We start from the raw sequence: 21,247 nt of genomic DNA, 5'->3' as shown, positions 1-21,247 counted from the left end.
GGTTGAGTGGAGGCCCAAGAACCTTTCTGGGCTTATATGGCAACCAAGGCATCCTGTCCCACCACAGTTAGCTCAGATCACGGGCTTGCAGCCTGCATTGAGAAGCCATGTTCTGTCTGCCCTGGGTCCCTGACTGGATTCTGACCTTGGTAGCCATGCTTTGAATGAACAATCTACTGAACAAAACCTTAGATGAGAGGTACAAAGGACCTGGAAATGTTCGTTTTTTCCAGATGATCTCAAACCAAACCAAATTACATGTAGCAGTTGCCAAAAGAGAAAGTGAAGTTGGCTTGTCTTTCTCTTTTCTTCATCAGTGGCTAGCTCTATTAGGGCCTATTAATTTTCTACTAAGATTGAGGAGAGGTTAGGAAAGAACAGGTGTGGAGCAGAGCAGGAGTGGAGGGAGGGAAAGGGAGGGAAAGGCAGGAGAAGGGAAAAAGGAGACAACAAAGGCATCGCCGCAGGCGAATCCATTCTCTTTCTAATCCAGTCAGTAAAAAGGAGGACACTGCCTATTACCTGAGACACATTCCAACGATGACTCCAGTTGATTCTCATCAGTTTTACACTATACTTTATCCAACAGCCTGGTGTCTTCATTTCCATTAATGTCACCAAGTCCAGTAGGCTTGGTGCAGGGAAGCACTTTGCTCTGTGCAGGCTGGGCTGCTCCATCCTATGTGGCCCAGTGCAGCGTGACTGAATGCAGTGTGTGAATGCTGGAATACGGGTGTGGTGTGTATGTCTGGAGTGAAGCCTCACAGGTAGGCCAGCTCCTCAGGTTGTCCACAGGGATCCAAGTCATTAGACTGGGAGGGACATTGAGAGCTTGAGCAGAACACAGGGCTTTTTAAATTCATATGGGAAGATGGCATTTTTAACTTATCATTCTCTGGTCATGAAACATGTGTTTTGTGTGTGTGTGTGTGTGTGTGTGTGTGTGTGTGTGTGTGTGTGTGTGTTGGGGGCTGGGGGGCGGCAGGGGGCATGTTTAAAAAAGAAAAGGCCCATTTCCCTAAGTCATACTATGTCTCTGCTAAGCCGTGGAGAGGAAAATTCCAGTGTACTAATATCTAGTCTGGGATTCATTCCTTTGGACCAGAGAGGCTGATAGCTTTTCGGCAAAGAGTCAAGGAAAACCTCCTTGCACAGATTGCAAGGAGTTTGCTGGGTGGAAGTGGACACCAGCCATTCCTCATGACTGTGTAGGCCCTGTGCAAGCAGCCCTAGGAGAGATCATTGACCTAGAAGATTAGTGTTAAGTAGCCTTTGAATACAGGTTTAAAAAATGAGACAGCAAGGCTGTGAGATATGCCTGGGTGAAGCAAAGCATGGCTTGCATTTTGCAATCAGCTTGTGTGTCATTAAGTGGACATTGGCATGGCTGGTTGAAGCCTTCCAAGGGGAGGCAGACTTCCCAACAGTGGGCTGGCTCCAGCACCAGCCACAGCCCTCCAGCCCTGGGAGGGAGAGGAATGGAAGGGGAGGGGGACCAGGAGGAGGCACTAGGGTCCAACTCCAGGCTCTGCTCCCACAGTCATGGCCATTTGGGCCACTTCAGGCATGAGGGCTTGTTGCATTGTAGGCCCAGCGAGGGGCTTCACGCAGGCCCTCTCCCTTAATTTTCATAGCGTGGCTATGAAATTAGAGCTGAAGAAACTAAACCCAGACTGGGTCTGTTCATAGACAGGTCCTTAGTTGTAACTAAGTTGTAAGTCTTCTTTTCTGCTCTGAAAAGCAGTGTCTTTCTTGTCTTTCCACTCTCGCCATCTTGGAAGAAACCACATAGAAAAGAACAGGAATGACTCCTGAAAAGTAAGCCCTGCCAGCCTATCCAGAGGAGGGCATTCTTCCAACAGAAGAAATATGGGAAGAGGCAGGGTCATGAGGGGGTGAGAGGGAGACTTTAGAAAAGCTGATCTTATCCTTCCCCTGTGATGTCTTGGGTTACATGAACCTCCCAGGAGTGACGCTGATGACTTTTCTTAAGAAAGGTAATGTCTGGGCCAATCGATGCGGCTGGGTCTGCTGGGCAGGATCCCATTACCTGCTGAGACTGAGACAGGCTTCTTTGATTGGGCACGAAGCCATGGGAGGGGAAGATGGAGGAGGGGGTTGGGGACCTGCCAAGCCTGGTCACTGGAGAAAATGTTTCTGGCCCAGGACAGGAGATAGCTGTGATCGGGCGAAGGCTTTCCTTTACCTTCACCCAAGTCAGAATGGGTCAGCTCAGGAACAAGGAATAAAGGCTCAAAACTCAGGGCCACCTCAATACTCAGCATTATCGAAGCTGTCATTGCCATCAGAGATGGGCAAGCCTGTGGGCCGGGGTCAGGGGCTGCAAAAGAGAGCGACTGAGTGACCCTGTGTACTACCAGGTTGGCAGGTGAGTGCTTCATGACAATTGAGAGTAACAGGAGAGAGGATTTAAATTACATGAGCCTTTCTCAAGCATATTTTGTGCAACCCACCTGTGACCTTGCTGCTACAAACAGCCCATTCAGCCACATGAGCCACCTGTTTACAGAGGCCCTGCCCTTGTACAGCTCAGTCACATGTGCTCACTCTCAACCCCTCTCTCTGTCTTTTCCCTCTTCCTCTCTTGCTGGCTGTCTGTCTCTGTCTCTCATACACCCATCTACTGCCCTTCTCTTCCTGATGCTACCACCACCTCACTCACTCCAACCATGGGGAAAGTTGGCAAAAATGACTGAGAAAATGAATTTCTCTTGACACCTCGAGGAACCCTTTTCCTGCTGTTCTGGTCTTCCTGAGTGAGGATCAGGCTTGCTGAGGCCACTTAGCATGCGAATGAGTCACTTGGCACGGGGTCTTGCCCATGGTGGGGGCTGAACAAATGCATTGATTCTAGTAAACTCCCACCCTGAATCCAAGGCCTGGTTCCACAAAAGCTTTAGGGCAGAGATGACCTAACGGAGTTGTCTTCATATCACTGAGCCTGGCACACTGCTGGGCACGGAGGGAGAAGGGCAGGTCTGAGAGATCTATGGACAAATTTGTGAGTGTGGACACAGCACTCCCTGGAAGCAATTAAACCTCCCACTCTTTCCACTTGACTCCCTAGAAAATTGATGCCTTTCACAGCAAGCATCCATAGGCTCTCTCTGGCTGCCCTCAGTCTCCAGCACTGAACTGCCAGCCACCAGCCTTCTTCTTTCTCTCCTGCTGAGTCCACTTCCTCATGTGTCTCTCCAAGCCATGGATGTCCAGTTTACTCTCACGAAAAGTGAAAAGGAGGGCAGACAAGGAGGAGCAATTTCTGGCTTTGACCTGAACCTGAGGAACTAGGGAAGAAAGGCCCACTGGGAAGAAGGAGAGAGCTCTCTGGATAAAGAAAGTATTCTATATCTTGATAGACATGTGGATTACAGGGGTGTTGTTTGCCTTTGTCAAAGCTTTCAAGCTATACACTTAAGATCTGTGCATCTGATTCCATCTAAATCTAAAATTGCACCTTTACTAAAAACATCTTAGAAATCCAGGGACCTACTCTACTTATCCACGACCGGATTTTAGAACCTGGATTTCAGGACCTCAGAAATCCATACCTGAGGGATTTCAGACTTTCCCATAAGGAACTCAAGGGCTCATGCCTGAGACTGCCACTCAGAGATGGGGAGGGTGCCTGCTCTTGTAGCAAGGACATATTCACGTTTAAGAGGGTCTTTTTAACTTTTAGAGGCACTCTTCACAAGGCAGCGGGGGAAGACAAGATTCTTCTCCTACCTTCTTACAGTTGAAAAGGATGTGGCCCTATGTGGGCCAGGGGGGTCTTCTTGGTCATAACTCTGAGAGGGAGGGAGGATTTACTGAGTGTCTCAGTGGGAAGGCAGCCTTGGCTTATGGAGGCTCTTGAGCTTTGTCCTCCTGGAAGAGCTGGGCTTTACCAGATATATTGGTACAACTCTTATACCTGTGTCTGCCTTCATCAAGTCATGGACATAACCAGGAGGCTCAAGGTTACAAATGACAGCACCTTGCCCTGGTGGAGCATCTTGGAATTCTGTAACGTCCTATATCAATCACCTCCTTTTATCCTTGTGCCACCACTGAGAAGGTACTGTCCTCCCTCTTTGAAACGAGGATGCCAAGTTTCTGACATACAGAGTTATCGTGCAATCTATTTGCAAATTCAACTAACTGCTAACGTTTATTTGTGACAAAAATTGGTACCTGTGGACATGCCCAGGGCACTGAAAAATTTGAGTGATCTGGCACACATGCTGCCAGCTGAGGTGGGACGAGGCAGCCTCAGCTTCTTGTTTTAGCTCTCGCTCTATAAACAAGTGTCCTCTTCAAGCCCTATTTAGTGCCACATTTTTCTAATTTTGCAGGTGATTTTGCTGTTTAAAATAGTCCCTGAATGTAGTGCTGAAGGGCTGTCTAGTGATCTTGAGTGCAAGAAGGCCATGGTGTACCTTATGGAGAAAATAGCTGTGTTGGATAAGCCTTGTTCAGGTATGTGTTACAGTGCTGTTGGCGGTGAGGTCAACCTTAATGAATCAATGATACATATTAAGTAAGAGCCTTTAAACAAAAACACACACAAAACAAGGTTATAGATGGATTTGTTGATGAAAATGTGACCAGAGGCTCCCAGGAACCTAACCCTGTATTTCTCCTAGAAGCAATGGCTTGGTATTCACTGTGTGTTCCGGCGACTTTATGGAACATATCTACCATGTGCAATGAGAACTGACTGCACTTGCTTAAAGCCCTGCAACAAGTTTCCAAGGCATGTGAACTTGAGTCCACCGATTTCCACTCCAGTAATCCTCCCAGTGTCCCCCAGTGCTTCAACTCACTGGCTCCACTGTGGCTTCTTGAGCAAGGAGGTGCCAGCAGCAGCAGCAGACAATGATGACTACAAAGAGAGCAACACTTGCACAGCCCCTACCTTCTGAGAGCCTGTGCTTAACAAGGGCTGGGCTACATGGAAACACGAATAAGACATGCAAGTGTCGGAATAAAACACGGCGCCAGACTAAAGGGGTGAGGAGGATCTAGCAGGAGCACCCACCATTTAGACAAAGGCTGGGGACCCCCCAGGAAGAGAAGCATGCAGTTAAAGTAGAGACATCTGGAAAATCACCAGGGATCAGCAGAGTCACAAGAGGCGGGCCATCACCAGCTCGCAGTCCTTCCCCAGCCTTGTCAACATTCCTGCCCCACCCTACACTACATTTCCCAGTGCTCCACAGCCCACTAGGCATTGGTCCTCATACCATCTCATTTGATTCACCAGTGATTCAGTGAGGCAGGGGAGATAGGCGTCACCATGTCCAATTCACAGAGGAGGAGCTGGGATGAGGAGTCTGGACTTGGGGGCAGGTGCCCAAAATTCATGTCTGTGGCTGTTTTTATGCTGTGCTGAGAATGGAGCAGCTGGCTTCCCCGTGCAGGCTGAGGGCCCCTTTCACAAACCACCCAGACTTCACCTTGGCCTCCATCCATCCCTGTTTTCTTCTACTTGACAGGAGGCAGGTATGATGTTACAGAAGGTAAAACTGAGGCCATACAGGAAGTACTGCCTTCTGCCTCCTCCTCTCATGTCTGCTTACCTTGCAGCCCTGGGGGTGGGAGGTGGGGGTTCTCACAACCTCTCTGGTGCCTTCTCTAAGCTTTGGAGCCCCTCTGTTCACAGGGCTCTGTGCTCTGTGGGCCTGGGACAGCATTGTGGGCAGAGACCAAAGCTGACATGGAAACTGCCACTGGGCATGGAGTGTCAGGGAGGGACCAGATTTTCTGACTGCCTTTGAATTATGCCAGGTAAGAAAGCCCCATGCCAGGACTGCAGAGCTATCCTCAGCCAAGCAGAAAACAGGGCAGTCAAGGCTCCCAAGTAAGGCAATGAGTTTAGAGCATGGTCTCTTCCTGAGAGGCCTCACTGGGTGACACAAAGAAAACTGTCCCCTGTCTGCCTTGCAAGGTATCATTCAGGAAACTCTTCTGGTATCATCTGAGCCAATCTGCATTCTGAATGCAAACTCTGCGATCCTCTTCTATGCTGGCCACTGCTAGGATCCCATGCTCTGTTACCATGCAACCTTTCTATACACTTGAGTGCACAGTTTCTGATCTGTCTGTGAGTTATGCATATTTCAGACAAGATTGGGCACATTCAGGGCGGCATGGCCATAGACTGAGTTACGTATACTTCAGTGTAGCTCAGTGGTTCTTGACTTTTTTCTACTATAACTTACCTGAGGGATGTCAGACCTTCCCCTAAGGAACTCAAGGACTCATTATGCCTGAGGCTGCTACCCAGAGATGTACTCGAGTTTAAGAGGGTGTTTCTAACTTTTAGAGGCACTCTTTGCAAAGGGGAGGGGAGAAGACAAGATCCTACTCCTACCTTCTTATACTTGAAAATTATTGGTAAATGTTATTGGTCACATGTAGTTCAGGTTCTTAGTAGGAAGAATAAAGTTTTTCTTCTTAATTTATAATGTTTGGATCCAGCTTACAAAGTGGCACATTTCAGGTGTTGGCCAGAAACAACAATAGCTGGACTGGAACCAAATTTCATCAGAGTGAGGTCCAACCATTGTTGGCTTCTCCAGGTATTGATGGCAAGGGTCTTTGGATCCCCAAAGAAAAGCCTTCAGCTTTCTGGTTGTTTGAGCCCTATTTCTGCCCCTTGGTTTATTTACCGTTTACCTCCACTATAATGCCATTGCCTTCTTCCCTCTTCTACAGAATAAAATGGAGCCACAAAAAAGGAGGCATGTTGGCAAGTGGCCAGCACTCAGGCCAGGCTTTACTGACCCAGTGGCTCTAGCCCAAGTGCACTCACAGCCAGCTGATGGGTGTTTGACAGCAGTGGGAGGGTCCTCAGGTGCTACACATTTAACTGCGGATCCAAACCAGAAAATCCTATAGAGATGTTGAAGGAGATGTTAAGGAGATGTGGAATCACTAAAGGGACAGCATATATCTTGTTCATGATTTTGTGGCCAGTATGAAGGTGGAGAAAAAAATATCCAATGCCTTCTTCCTGGTGTTCAGTCCTGGAAAGTCAATCTCCAGCCCAGTAAGCCACAGTCAGGAAAGTCCAGGAATCCTGCTTCTTCCCGCCCTCCAGTGTGTGATTACCCAGCGTGACAACTATATCCTGACCCCTCATCATTCCCATGCCGCCATTGCCATATATTTCTTGAGGGAATTTGGCAAATTTAAAGAGAAGTCAGAAAGAACAAAGGAAGGGAGATAAAATTTAGAAAGGATACTAGGAAGGAAGAGCAAGGAAGATGAGGAGAAAAGACAGATCAAAGGGAAAGGCAGTGATGACAGAGAAGTGGAGGAAGGGAATTACCAGGAGGAAGTGGGAGGCAGGAGGCAGCCTCCCCATGGTACTCACGTGTTGTGTAGCACACACCAGCCACAGTGGGGGTCGCCTGAGCCAAGGCACTCGCCGCAGCTCCGATACTGACCACAGGACTCCACAGGGACTCTGGTGAGCTAGGATAGCAGGGTAGGGAGAAAGTGGTCAAGATTTTGCAGAACACCCAGTAGTGTACCAGAAGAGATGCTGCTCTAAATATCAAGTGGATCACCTGAAATGTTGCAGGAGCATGAAGGTGCTTGGAGCCCAGTGTGGGAAGGGACCTTGAGTGATTATGTTTGAGTAGGTGGCCACATATGCATCCAGGGAGACAAGAAGCCATATTATTTTCTTAGCAGTCTCCATGAATACAGACTCCATACAGTCCATACTAAGTTGTTAGAAAAGATATTTACAGCGTTCAAGTTTTCTACCTCTGAAACCCCCAAATATCTCTACAAATGGCCAATTCATCATGTATTTGTTTCCTATCAATTTAATAAGTGCAAATGGTCATTCTCACTCCCTCATCATTTCTCTTTTTCTATAGTGTTTCCCCTTCTTTCCAGTCCTCCTTCACGTTTCATCATTTTTGCTGCTCCAGAGAGCAGTTAGCCTGAGACCAAGACCCTTCTCTTTCTCTCCCTCCTTGCCATTTACCAAGATATCATAAGCTCACTCTGTAGCTGTTACTTACCCGCTCTTTCTTTCTCATAATGTTGGCCAACTGGCTCTAAAAGCTTTCACTATGGTGCTTTCAAAGAGCATCTGCTGCTATTTCTCCTCCTACCCACACTCTTTTCATGACTAGAGGCTTCCTCTCCAACCCAAAACTTTATATTAGCTTTCACCAGCCGCCTGCTAATGTAAAATGTTCCACATGACATTTTTGCTTAGCCCAAATGCTTCCATTTCCTGCATGCTCTTAAATATCTTTTGAATTTCTTTGTTCTCCAATGTAGCTTTGCCTTGATGTCTCTTTACATGACTTGCCAGCACCTGCTACGTAGTAGGTACTCAATAATGACACACTGGATCAAACAGAGTTTTTATTTTCTTTTTATAGCCTTGGTCTTTATTCTCTGTTTTGCCAGTTTCTTCCTTACAAAAAGTTTTTTTTTTTTTTTAATTTTACATCATCCTTTTCCATTTGGGATACCTTTTCATCTCAATGGAGAATCCTACCTGATGTTTCAGCTTGAGCTAAGAGAATTTGATGTGGCCGTCCTTTTTAATTTCTCGCCACCAGACAACAGGCACAGAAAACTATAAACTGCGCTGACCTGGCTGAACCCTCTCTGTTACATGAGCAAATGCAGAGGCAGTGTTTCCCCTGCTGTTTTATGGGGCATGTGCCTCTGTAAAATGATGTCCGCTTGGCAGGGGCTACTTGTAACTCACGCACAGGCAAACTGGCACCAGAGCTGCTCAATTAGTCTCCAACTCTCTTTTGGAATTAATTAATAATTAATTCCCAATCCCACATGATCTCTTTTCCCTTAACTTTCTTATTCCCTTTATGCATCTTTTTGTTCTCCAAAGTACACACCGAGAGTTCTTAATGACCACACTGCATTTTCACTTCTTTCAAGCAACCTTTTAGCCTCCCTCTCCCATTCTGACGGCAGTGACCTTGACCTTGGTGGCCCTTCCTCCACCTTCTCAGATGTCTTTTTTGCACATTTGGAATTTTATCTTTTATTATTGCTCATGTAATCTGCATGGGCTGTGCCTGGAGTCTGCCTACATACGACCTTCCTATCCTACTAATTAACCTTAACAATTAGTTCCTTATGAATTACCCACACTGGCTCCATACCAGCCAAGAATTTGCCCTCTTTCTGTTGTGTCTTTAATTTCTCTTCTTACTCCTTAAGTGAGTATAGACATGCTAGTTATGTAAGCATATAAATAGTGACGCCTAACCCAAAGTACCTGGACTCCTAGGAATTCATGAGTGGTAATGAGGTCCACAAGCTATTTTCAATATTTCCCAAAGCCTAATGGAAATTGAATTGTTGCTGTTTTATGTTTTTTATTCATATTCAGTGATGTACGTCTCATATTAAAAATAGGAAATATGTTATTACTTAATAAATGCAGTTTGTTTAGTAGACAGAATCTTTCAAAACATAATGCACAGAGGGAAAAATAATAAAAGGGGCCATAAATGGTGAAAGTTGGGAACCATAAGTACACAATAATGTTTTCATATGTTCCAGCTGCTTGTCTAGCACTCCATATTTTGCATGGGCTTAAACAGAAAATCATGCCTTGCTCAATCAAAAACATTTTCTTGCTTTAAACTTAATTACCATCCTCCCCAGTTTCTCCTATTGACAAGTTCTATAATCCACCTTGGATGGAATGTGGCTGCAGGTTCCAGAATGTTCCACATCAAGTCAAGAGCCAGCTCCTTGGTGAACGTGAAATTCTCAAAAACCTTTGCATTCAGATTCTTAAAATATTTTGAAACTGGTGTTTAATAATGTACATACCCTGGAATTGTCAAGTCCCTCCTCTTGATTTTAAACATGAGTCATTTTTTGTTGGGTTTGAAAGAATGCAAGAGCCCTCAGAGCTAGGTTCAAATTCTGGCTTAACTGGAGATAAAAATCCCCCCTCCCCGACCCCCACCCCAATTCAGTTTCCCAAAGCACAGACAACGCAATGGTTTTGTAAATGGTCTGGCACTTTATAAGTGACGGCTATGATGGATCGCTGCTATCCTTTTTATTAATATCCCAATCCTCCTTGTACTGTCACTTACCTCTCCCCTACATCCCAGAAAACTCCTCTGACAGTCTTCTGAGGCCTCAGGAACTCTGTCAGGAGTTCAACAGACCTGGGAGAACTTTTCTTTTTTAATACCTTGATAGCATCATTTCCTCCTTGAACTATGACATTTGCCCCTAAACCATTCATTGTTCCACGCTTCGGATGAAACCCGGAGTTATCTCATTTCCAGGACTTATTCACTATCTTTACTAGCTTCTGGAACAACTATCTGCTTTTCTTAGCTTTTCATGTAGGTGGGTCCATGTGAGACAGGGACACAAGTCCTGCACGGGTATCATGAGCCCTGACATAAGTCCTGCACGGGTATTATGAGCCTTGGGTTCCAGCCACAGTTCTGCCCCCCAGTTTCTTGGGTAAACTTGGACAAATCTCTCTCTGGGCTTCTTTTTGATGATCTGAGAAATGAGGAACTGGGCAGGTTAGTTCTGAATTCCCTTTCAGTCCTAACATCCTAAGCTCCTTGTTAATGCTCCGACAAAGTCTCTCGGGTCAACCTCATCTCACTTGTGTGGTTTTCATGGACATGTATGACAATAGCACTGGGTCCACCTTCAAGAAAACATTCTCTTGGTGACAGTCATCCAGGCATCCAGAGCTTTCTCATCTTGAAGGTAAACAACGCAACTGCCTTTAGTCTGTCCTTACAGAATAGTTATATTTATGATTTAATCATTTTTATGACTCTCTCCTGAACTTCATCTAGGTTTTCTCTACTGTTTTTAAAATGTGGACATTCAAATTGGGGAGCCAACAGGATTCTGACAGTCCAAGTAGAAAGGTTACCATCATTTGAAAGCTAGGTGCCACCTCCTTCACCTTGCCAGGACCTTCCCAAGGAAGGACAGAACCAGGGAAATCTCCCAGGCTCCACCATCAGGCAATAGTCTCCAGCATGGCCAAGGCCTCCCAGGCTGGCTGCACACCTCTCCATCTCTATCACTGCTTTGCCTCACTCTCTACCCCATGGTTAATTCTGCAAAGCATCAGAAGTTTTTCTAATACTTTCAATCACTTTTGAAAACTGGATTTAGTCCAACCATTTAGCTCAGTATAAATGTATTCCCTCATGCCCCAGTTACCATCCACACCTTGCTAGTACGTTGCACAGGTGGCCAGATGACCTCTGAGCCACCTTGCCTCTATGATTCTTTCTCCCCAAATACCTAGACTTGCCACTCATAGCCTTACACCATATAAAGCTGCCTCTCCCAACCCCCATCTTCAACTCCTCTCCTGACCCTGGAACACAAACCACTCCAGATGCAGAGCCACACGATTAATTAAAACCACCCCACGCTGATTAAAGTCTTAAGCGCAGTGCCAGGCATGCTAATTAACGGAGTGAGGGAATTCAGACCACAGGAAGAGGTGAAAAAAGAAAGTAATGGGGTGGGGGAGGGACTTCTGTTTGGAGAACAAATCAGATGGTGACATGACCTAAGCTACCATAATGATAGATGGTATCAGAGACCACAGAATATTGAGGTCTGTCCCTTGGTCACAAGACTCTAGCAAACGTGTTGATGGATGTGGCTGCAGCTTCCTTTGCTGCTTCTAGAGATGGGAGCCCCATCACCTCCGGGGACCTCCACGTGTGCATAAGTTGTGCTTGGGGAGAAGGATTGGGCGCAGGGTTAGGGTAGGGTCTGCATAACATTGTCTTGGGACATTGTCCGGCTTTGTGCAAAAACCTATTAGGCAGTTTAGCAGTTCCTCAAAAGTTAAACAGAATTACTATATGATCCAGCAATTTTGCTTCTGGGTACACAAGCAAAACAAATGAAAGCAGGATCTCAAAGACACATTTGCACACTCAGGTTCATAGTGGAATTACTCACAACAGCCAAAAGATGGAAGCAACCCAAATGTCCATTAACAGATTAATGAAGCAACAATATGTGGTATATCCATACAATGGAATATTATTCAGGCTTAAAAAGGAAGGAAATTCTGACACATGCTACAACATGGATGAACCTCAAGGACATGATGCTAAGTGAAATAAGCCAGACATAAAAGGACAAATACTGCATGATTCTGCTTATGTGAGGTGCCTAGAGTAGTCAGATTCATAGTGACAGAAAGCAGGATGGTGGTTGCCAGGGACTGGGGAAGGGAGGAATAAGGAGTTACTCTTTAATGGGCAAAGACTTTCTGTTTGGGCAAATGCAAAAGTTCAGAAGATGGAGGGTGGTGACGCTTGCACCACAATGTGAATGTACTTACAAATGCACACTTAGAAATAATTAACACTGTGAATTTTTGTTATGTGTATTTTACCACAATAAAAATATTGAAATAATCCTTTTGAGTGGACTTCACAAATTACTTCATCTTCAGCATGGCAGCATGGATATGAAAACACCTGTTCTCTGCTTTGCTCCTTGGGTCAAAGGGGCACAGCTTTTGCTGGTAGACTAATACAATCATGTTTATGAAACATTCTGAGATCTTTCAGTCAGAAGATAGGCATTGCTACTCTTTTCAATGTAATCTCAAATAGACAAAGGGTTTTGGATAAATGTCACCTATCATGTATCATTACATAACTGGCTCTGTCATTCTCAAGGTCTGGATACCTGTTTCCTGATTTGGAAAAAATGATGCCATAGCCTTGTTCTTCCTGGAAATGTTTGCCTCCCACCCATTCCAAAAGGCCTAAATGAGGAGCTCCCAATTCAAATAACTCACAAGAGGTCAAATGGCCACTGATTTTAGAAAATTATCCTGCTGTTGCTCAACCTCTGCTTTGGTATTTTTCATTCACAGTTATGGCCAGAAATCACCTGTGTGTCCTTCCCCATTTACACTTCCTTTCCCGCTAGATCACCTTTCTGGGAATCTGGGTGGTTTTATCCTTTTGCAACCAAGGTAAGCTTCCTTAAATAATATAATGTAGTTTGGTTTGGTTTTAAATAATTGTAAATAGAATGATCATTTGCTGTTGTACATGCAATCATCATCATCATCATCATCTTCCTAACCTGTTCAGTTCCAAAGGTCACAAATTTACAGAACAATGGCCTAGCATAGGAAGGCAATGAATGACTGAGAAGAGAGCAAAGGGTCCCACATCAGATTTTAAGTCATGGCCTTGGTCTTCATAAGTTTCTCCATGTGATGAGCTGAGCCCATTGCTTGGGGACCTGGGAGCCTGGGGGTCCTCCATGGCAGCTGGAGGAATTCTTACAGCTTCTGAGTCCTGGCCCCCACTGCCCAACTCCCGCCTGGTTTCCCTGATATTTCAAAAGATGCTTTCCTCTGGCAATAGGGTCCCACTCTGCCTGTTGCTCACATTCTGAAGGGTGCCTGCTGTTCTGCTGATTACATTCAGAAATGTTCCATAGATATAGCATGCAGTCTCTGTATGTATCTCTAATTTGTTTAAGCATTTGACATTCTGGTCAAAATGTGAGTTATTACTCCATTTCTACTCTTATAATTGGATGCTAATGCAACGATGGCTACACTGAGCCTGATGGTTGGAGTTAATTTAAATGTCCAAAAGGTTTCTTAAGTACCCAATTTCCTTCAAAATTGTCAAAAAAGAAAGAAAAAAAGAGGCAAGATGACCCATTAAGAAACTCCAAGAGGCTGCTGGGGGAACTGTCAAGCCGTGCAGATGCCGCACTTGGTGCTGTACATCATGCTGTCCTTCCTTGCCAATGTCCCCGAGCAGAGGAAGTAGAGTTGAGAAAAGTTACTCCTTTTCTGGAAAATTCTTAGCTCAGTAATACACGTGGGTCTCGGTGGCTTGGTCTTGGGGAGCTCCTCAAAGCCTCTCCGCTGGCCTTTATTTCCTTTGGTCACCACCGGTTGCCTTTCCAAGCTTTATTTCTGCTGGCCAGGGACCACACAAAGGTTTTGTGGAGTCTCCCTGTGATGGCTCCAAGGCCCTCACCACCAGGGCTGCAATTTGTGGCTGAGCAGTGGCTCAAGAAGCTGTGCTTATTTCAAGTCACTCCACATGCCTGGAACCCTGTCACTCCTGTTCTCTTTGCTCAAAGGTGGCAGGTGTTTCTGAACCTAGCTAACTGGTATGAAAGGCAGATGTTAGGAGGCTGGTTCCAGGCTGTAGCAGGTTGTATTATGAGTCCCAATTCTTCACTCCCTAAAAAGACTTTTATGTCTCCACCCCATGGCCTCATGGTGAATAGAGAAGTGGCATGCATTTCCCTACTTCTTGGCTTTTGGGCATGGCCTCAGGACTTGATTGACCAATGGAATGGTAGGAAACTTGAGACGAATTAATGCTTCAGATGTGCTTATGTGCTCCTCTTTGCCTTCTGTGCTTCTGTCATTGCCATAAGAAGAGCTTCCCGAAATAGCTGTTTCCTCTTCAGCCTGGGCCCCAAAGGAACCCACATGGAGAGAGAACTGAGCCCAACTTATAGCCAGGAGACAACCCTGGCTGATGCAGCAGCTTGAAGCAGAACTGCCCAGCTGAGCTGAGCTTAGGGAGCTGACATGCAATTGCTTTGTAGAGCCATGAGTGTGAGGATTCGTGTCTATTGTATGCAACTGAGTTTTGGGTTGGTTTGTTACAAAGCTTTATTATAGCAATAGCTAGCTGATACACAGGTGCTGGGCAGAAAGTTACACCAGGATGTAAAAGTCCCATGAGAGGGAGAGAGAAGAGGTCAGTCAAATGGAGGAGGGGGAAGGCTGCAGTGTGGTCGCTTCTTACCACCCTGTGCTTCAAATAGGTTATGCAAACATTGAAGGCATATGTACCCGGTACGAGTTCAGAAATTATTGAAAGCTGGGTCTGATATGATAAATGGACCTTCTCAGTACCTCCCATGCTGGCCATGCTCTCTTAATTCTATGGTCATAGATCTATTGATCTCAGGAAAGTCTAGCCCCTAAGCAAAGGACTGAAGACGACTCTGGAAAGACAATGTAGCCCTCCAGCTGTGGTCAGCTGACCAGAAGCACAGATGTGCTTCAGACTCCCTGTACTGGCCATCTGGCTGCCCCAGTGTCAGAAAATGATTTTTTTTCTACTTAGCAGCAGTAAAAGCTCCTTGGGAATGGTTTGCCTTGAGCTTTGCAATTCCTCCTACTGGTGCTTGGGCCATGGGGCTAATCCAGCTGGGGCCTCACTTGAGGGCAGACAGAGGCACAGGGTCAAGGGCAGCAGCCTTGGCTACCACCACTATCCCTACCTGCCTCTAGGCAGGACCTCTGGGGTCAAGGCTGACGATATTTAGAATAGCAAAGGCAACCGCCACAGGGCATGAGGGTTGGGGAGCTGGGATTCCAAACTGTAATCTATTCTGTGTGTCTGGGTGACCTTGAGCAAAAAGTTCCCATTTTTCATGCCTCACTTGATTCATTTTCAGATTAGGGGGATCCAGTCCTGCTCTGCCTCAAAGAATTGGTCACAAAATGCTACCAATACAAATGATTTGGGAAGCTTCTTGTAAACGAAAAGTAGCAGATGTTGCGGAGGGCTGCAATTTGTTGCTATTAATAAGAATAAATGCCTAATAGGAAGCCAGTTTGCTCCGGGAACTCGGACAGCCAAGGAGCGAGTGCCGACGCCGGAATCATCAACATATGTTGGTCCTCATTAGCAAACGGCAGTAGCTGGGAAGCTGGGCAAGGAGCTCTCAGTGTGCTTTCTGCAGAGCCTCGAGAAATCACCCCATCCTCAGGCTTCCCAGTGTGGGCTGCGCTGCAATGGCACGTGATTGTTATTAGCCAGAGCCCTCGCCAAGTGGGAGAGCGATCTGCTTCCCTGCTGCATAGATGGAAAAGCCATAGCCCAGAGGAGCTGAGCAGCTTGCCCAAGGTCACGCAGCAGGGTGGTGGCAAAGGTGGAAATTGAAATGAAGCTGGGGGCTGGAGCCCACCCTCGGGCCTGCCAGACACCACCGGTTCCTGGAACATAGTACAGGGGATTGAGAAACCTCTGGTCCCTCTGCTGAAAACAGGTCCTGTGTTGAAAACTACACAGCATTCAGGCTACTTACTATACTATCAGGAAGGTCTGGCTGAGTTCAGGGGCTGAGAAGCCCCCCCTGTGGGCAGATCACCAAGTAGCAGCCCTACAGAGAGAATGACAATTGGTCTCAGCACAGCCTCCTCCTCCAGGAGGTTTTCTTACTCCTTCAAATGTGGTTAGGGAGAAAAATAGAGTTTGAAATAGTTTTATCTCAGGGACAAGTGAGAAGCAGAGATCTGGGGGAAAAACAGACCTGGGTTTGGATCCTGGATCTGCCATGACTGTGTGACTTGGACAACTTATTTAACTTCATCAAGCCTCTGTTTCCTCATCTAAGCACCCTGATGGGTTGTTTCGAAGACTAATTGGGATGACACATATGAATGTGTTAGTGTTATGCTAACGGCAACTCTGTTGTTCCAGCATCTTCCTCCGATAAAATGCCCCTGTGATGGGTGGTGCAAAGTCATCTCTCTTCACTCCACTACACCTAGTACTCAGCTTATGTGCAGTAAATGAGAAAAGTAAATGAATGTTTGCATGCACACATAAATAAATAAGTGAATGAATGAACGTGGTTCCTGTTACACTTGTGCATACTCCAAGAATCCCCTGGAGATCATTGATTTGACAATCTTGGCTCTACTCTAAAACCTATCATTTCTAGATTATTGCCACAGATTAATCTCTTAGTGTAAAGGTTAAATCCTCTCCTTCTCTGAGCTCTCATGCTCACATTCACATACAGGCTCAGGAGGCCCGACTTCCTGACTTCCAGGGCTGTGGGGTTGCAATGTGTGAGATTCTCTAGCTAGGCAGATCCCATGCATTTCGCAGAGGAGACTGCAGTCCCAGAGCAGCCCTGCCAACATGGAGGTGCAAAGCAATGGAAGATGACAGGAGTGTTCTGGCATTCACACAGTTAACAAGCCAAGGGGGACTTTGGAAACATTCTAGCTGCCAATCGTCTCATTTTTCAGTTGAAGCTCAGTTGCTGCAGGGATTTGTCCAAGGCTACATGGCTACCAACACTCTTCATTTGATACCCAGTCCCTAGATACGGACTCCTGGCCAAGACGCTCATTCTTGACCCAGTCTTAAGGTCAGGGCTGAAGCAGGGGCAGAGCCTCAGGGCCCCACATCCTGGAGGAAAATGCAAGCCTCCCTCCCCATCCCCAAGCCCAGGAGGTGGGAAGGGGCTGTTGTCCTGGGGATCAAAGTGCTGCTCCTGTTCCAGCCCATCTTTTAGCGAATGACACAGACAAAGACTATGGCCCCTTCTGAACTGGGACCGGGAACCTGCTGTTGTGTGTTTCCCAAGCACAGCCTGCTCAATGGGAGCCTTTGTTCCTGCAGCCAAAAAGAAGGTGGGGAGGGGCTGGCACGGTGACACCTAACTCCCGGCCCAGGCAGTGGAGCCAGGCTAGTCCCCAGGCATATGCTGAGGCTCCCTAGCTGGCTGGCACTGGCTCCTTGTGGGAAGTGGCAGGGCAGGCTGGGCAGGTACTCCTTTCTCCATCAAGCACCTGACCCTTCTCTCTGACTTCCTTCTAGTAAGGGCTCTGCTGACCAGCATCCCCAGCAATGCTCTAGCTATTCAAACCACAAAAAAACAGTGTGTGTAAATGATACATTTTGTGAATGAGTGCACAGCAGCCCAAGGGGGTGTGCCCAGATGTGCATGTCTCAGCACAGGAGTGGCATTTGTACACACCTATGGGCAGAAGTGTTCTGGACCACAGGAGCATGTTTGCAAATAAACACATCTTTCCCTGCAGGAAACCAAGGCTGGGTATGAGGCTTCTCTGGCTGGGAAACAAATATCTTTTTTCCAAAAGGGATTTGACTCTGGGAAAATCATGGTGCTCAAATGGTTGAAACTGATATTCCTGAAGGAGAACCTTCTAGGTCCATCAACATGGGGCCCCACTCTCCGGAGACCAGGTGCTGCTGGATTAGAAAGGAGGCAGAGATGACAGATGACCCAAGGAATCCTAAATCGTCTTCCTTCCATCCTATCTCCTATCTCAAGGTACCCGCCTACTCTCCTGAACTTACACGAGTTCCCATTTTGGGATCAGGGCCCAGCCTGCTGCTGGGGAAAGGTGAAGAGGGCCCTCTTGTGTGTGGGCCACCCTGGACACAGGTCATCATTGCCTACACAGGCAAAATGCAGCTTCTTCATTAGGAGATATGGCTTTGAGGGCATCTTCCAGTAATTCTTCAAATATGAAAGGACAATTGTTAAAATGACAGCATTCTAAAAGGTGTTTTTTGTCTTAAGATGGAGTCTCACTCTGTCGCCCAGGCTGGAGTTCAGTGGCCTGATTGTGGCTCATTGCAACCTCCGCTTCCTGGGTTCAAGGGATTCTCCTGCCTCAGCCTCCTGAGTAGCTGGGACTACAGGCACACGCCACCACGCCCTGCTAATTTTTGTATTTTTAGTAGTGACAGGGTTTCACCAGGATGGTCTCGATCTCCTGACCTCGTGATCTACCTGCCTTGGCCTCCCAAAGTGCTGGGATTACAGGCATGAGCCACCATGCCCGGCCTCTAAAAGGGTTTTATGCCTTAGAAACTGTCGGTGAGGGTTTAGATTAGTGCAACCATTTTGAGGAGTAATTTGGCAGTTATTACTAAAACCTAAAATGACCCAGCAAGTCTTCCTCTTGGAATCTTTCCTGCAGAAATACTAGCACCTAGACACCTGTGGTTGGCTGTGGATATTCACTGTGGCTTTGTATGCAGTAATGACTGTTTGGAAACAACATATCCATCCACAGGGGGCTGGCTAAAGAAATCATGGCACATCTACACTCTAAGATAACAGTCTGCATGTATCAGATGGATGAATGTCTATGATTCATCTTTGAGTTAAAAAAACAAATTTTAAAAACAGGGTATATTAAGACTCAATGTTTGTTTTCAAAAGATAACTGTGCAGCTGTGTACACATATATATGCAAACTTTGTGCAAAGAATAACTTCTAGAGAGATACCTAGCAGATATCTAGCGGATACCTACTATCTGCTAACAGTGGTTAACTTTGGGGAGTTTGAATTTTTCACAGACAGGGTATTATAGACCGGGAAATTAAAATAATATTTTAAAGATGCTTTAACCTTTAGTCTTTTAAACTAAATTAACTGTGCAGCTCAAAATTTATTTTAGGGTGACAGCTTGAATTTTTCTTTTTTCTATTTTTTTTTTTTTTTTTTTTTGAGACAGAGTCTCACTCTGTCACCCAGGCTGGAGTGCAGAGGCGCGATCTCGGCTCACTGCAACTTCTGCCTCCTAAGTTCAAGCAATTATCCCGCCTCAGCCTCCTGAGTAGTTGAGACTACAGACACACACCACCATGCCCAGCTGATTTCTTTTTTGTATTTCTTTTTTGTAGAGATAGGGGTTTGCCATATTGGCCAGGCTGGTCTTGAACTCCTGACCTCAAGGGATCTGACTGCCTTGGCCTCCCAAAGTGCTGGGATTACAGTCATGAACCACCACACCTGGCCCAACTTTTCTTTATACCCACAAGATTTCTAATATTCTGGAACTATGGAAAGGGCTCTTGGCTGCTTGGTCTCTCCCTCTTGGTTCACCTTCTGACCAGCAGCACCCTGGAAGTGAGCCCTGGGCCATGGGGGAGTTTTCTCCTTATAAAATTAACCATCCCATATCGGGTGGGAAAGTCATTGTTTGGCAATGCACTTATTCAGTGATGTCACCTGTCCACCCAGACACCAATTCCACCCAACATGCAGAAGACTCTATCTCTCTACAAAAGTTACTGGGCGAGGACCATGGCACCTCTGCCTACAGTCCCAATATGTGCAGATGCTATCATGCACTATGTTTGCATCAGTTTAGTTTCCATGTGGAGGAGTCATGGTATGCTGGGACATCACTGGGCGGGGGGTCCTAGGACCTGGGCTGTAATCCTAGACCTGTTCCTCACTTGCTGCAAGCCCTTAGCAATTGTCTTCATCTGTCTAGCTTTCAGTGTTCAACATAAATTGATCTCTATCGTCCTTTCTACCCAGAAGATTCCATCATAACTAACTATCGTATGGCTAGAAAAATCTCCAGGAGTCTCACTCCAGGATCTCCCTCAATTTTATTCTCATCTGGGTTACTTCATCTATCTGTATGATAGGGACCCTCAGCTCTGCCCTTTCCCTAGCTCTTGTGATCTTGAAAAAGTACGATGATATCAATCTGAAATATACTTTGAATTCTAAGAAAGGAAATTGTCACAACTTCTAATGATGAATTATGAAACCACTAGAGTTTACTGCGACCATTTCTATTTATCATTAATATAAACAATTGTGAGGGTGAGTAAAGGGTTGTGTGCACATCGTCTCTGAGATAATGGAGAGAGCACAGTCTTCTGAAGTCCTAGATTCAACTCCTGGCTTAGCCACTTGCCAAAAGTGTCTCTTTGAGCCTCGGTTTCCTCCTATGCATAAAGGGAGTAGTGAATATACCTCCTATTAGGTGACAATTAAATTCTGTTGTCAGTGCTCAGCAATGTCCCTCCTTGCATTTCTCTGGGTGGGACAGGAAGGACAGTCGGGAGACCCAGCTGCGCTGTGCCAGCCTTCATTCTTTCTAGGCTGCAGATGTAAGGCAGAGCTTCCCGCTTCCATCTGCCAGGAGCTGACCCCGCTGGACTGTAGTAGCGGGCCAGTTACTTTCCATTAGGAAGTTCATTTTCAAGGGGTGAGTGGTGGTGGTGGCAGGGGTAATGAATCCATTTCACATTTTGTGCATCTGGGGAGTCTGATCTATATCCAACTAAAACTCAGAATAGATTCCCCATTCTGAAATGAGAAATGGCTATTAGACCTATATTTAGACTAGGGGTTCAGTGAGCTCAGAAATAATTGCTGGCCCTGGGGTGGAGATGGGGTGGGAGGAGGCTAATTTGGGCCCATTCTCAGGGTGGACAGCCTGGGGGAAGGCCAGGAGTCTCAGCCACTCTCTTTCTGTCCATTCAGGCCTCTGTTACAGCAACAGACAACCTCCAATACCAAAATGCCATTGCCTATGACAGACAAGCTCAGTAGATGGAGAACCTGGGAGAAGGATCTAAAAGTGTAGCAGCCCACAGGAAGGGGCAGCATATAGGTGGAGGGTCTTGTAACTG

General features: G+C 46.2%; 1 protein-coding gene across 4 annotated transcripts in view; it reads right to left on the bottom strand.

Moving 5' to 3' along the window:
• The window catches only part of LOC105471365 (plexin A4), a 451,592-nt gene that overhangs the window by 106,319 nt on the left and 324,026 nt on the right, over positions 1-21,247 (bottom strand). For all 4 annotated transcript variants that reach the window (XM_011723816.3, XM_071094493.1, XM_011723817.3 and 1 more), the window contains exon 5: positions 7,385-7,485. In XM_011723816.3, the coding sequence (XP_011722118.1) occupies positions 7,385-7,485 (101 nt within the window). The remainder of the gene's footprint in view (positions 1-7,384; positions 7,486-21,247) is intronic.

Source organism: Macaca nemestrina, chromosome 4 (genome assembly GCF_043159975.1).
Source record: "Macaca nemestrina isolate mMacNem1 chromosome 4, mMacNem.hap1, whole genome shotgun sequence".
In the NCBI taxonomy this organism is placed as follows: Eukaryota; Metazoa; Chordata; class Mammalia; order Primates; family Cercopithecidae; genus Macaca; species Macaca nemestrina.
The sequence above is the reverse complement of the archived record's forward strand: the minus strand, read 5'-3'. Positions and strand labels throughout refer to the sequence as shown.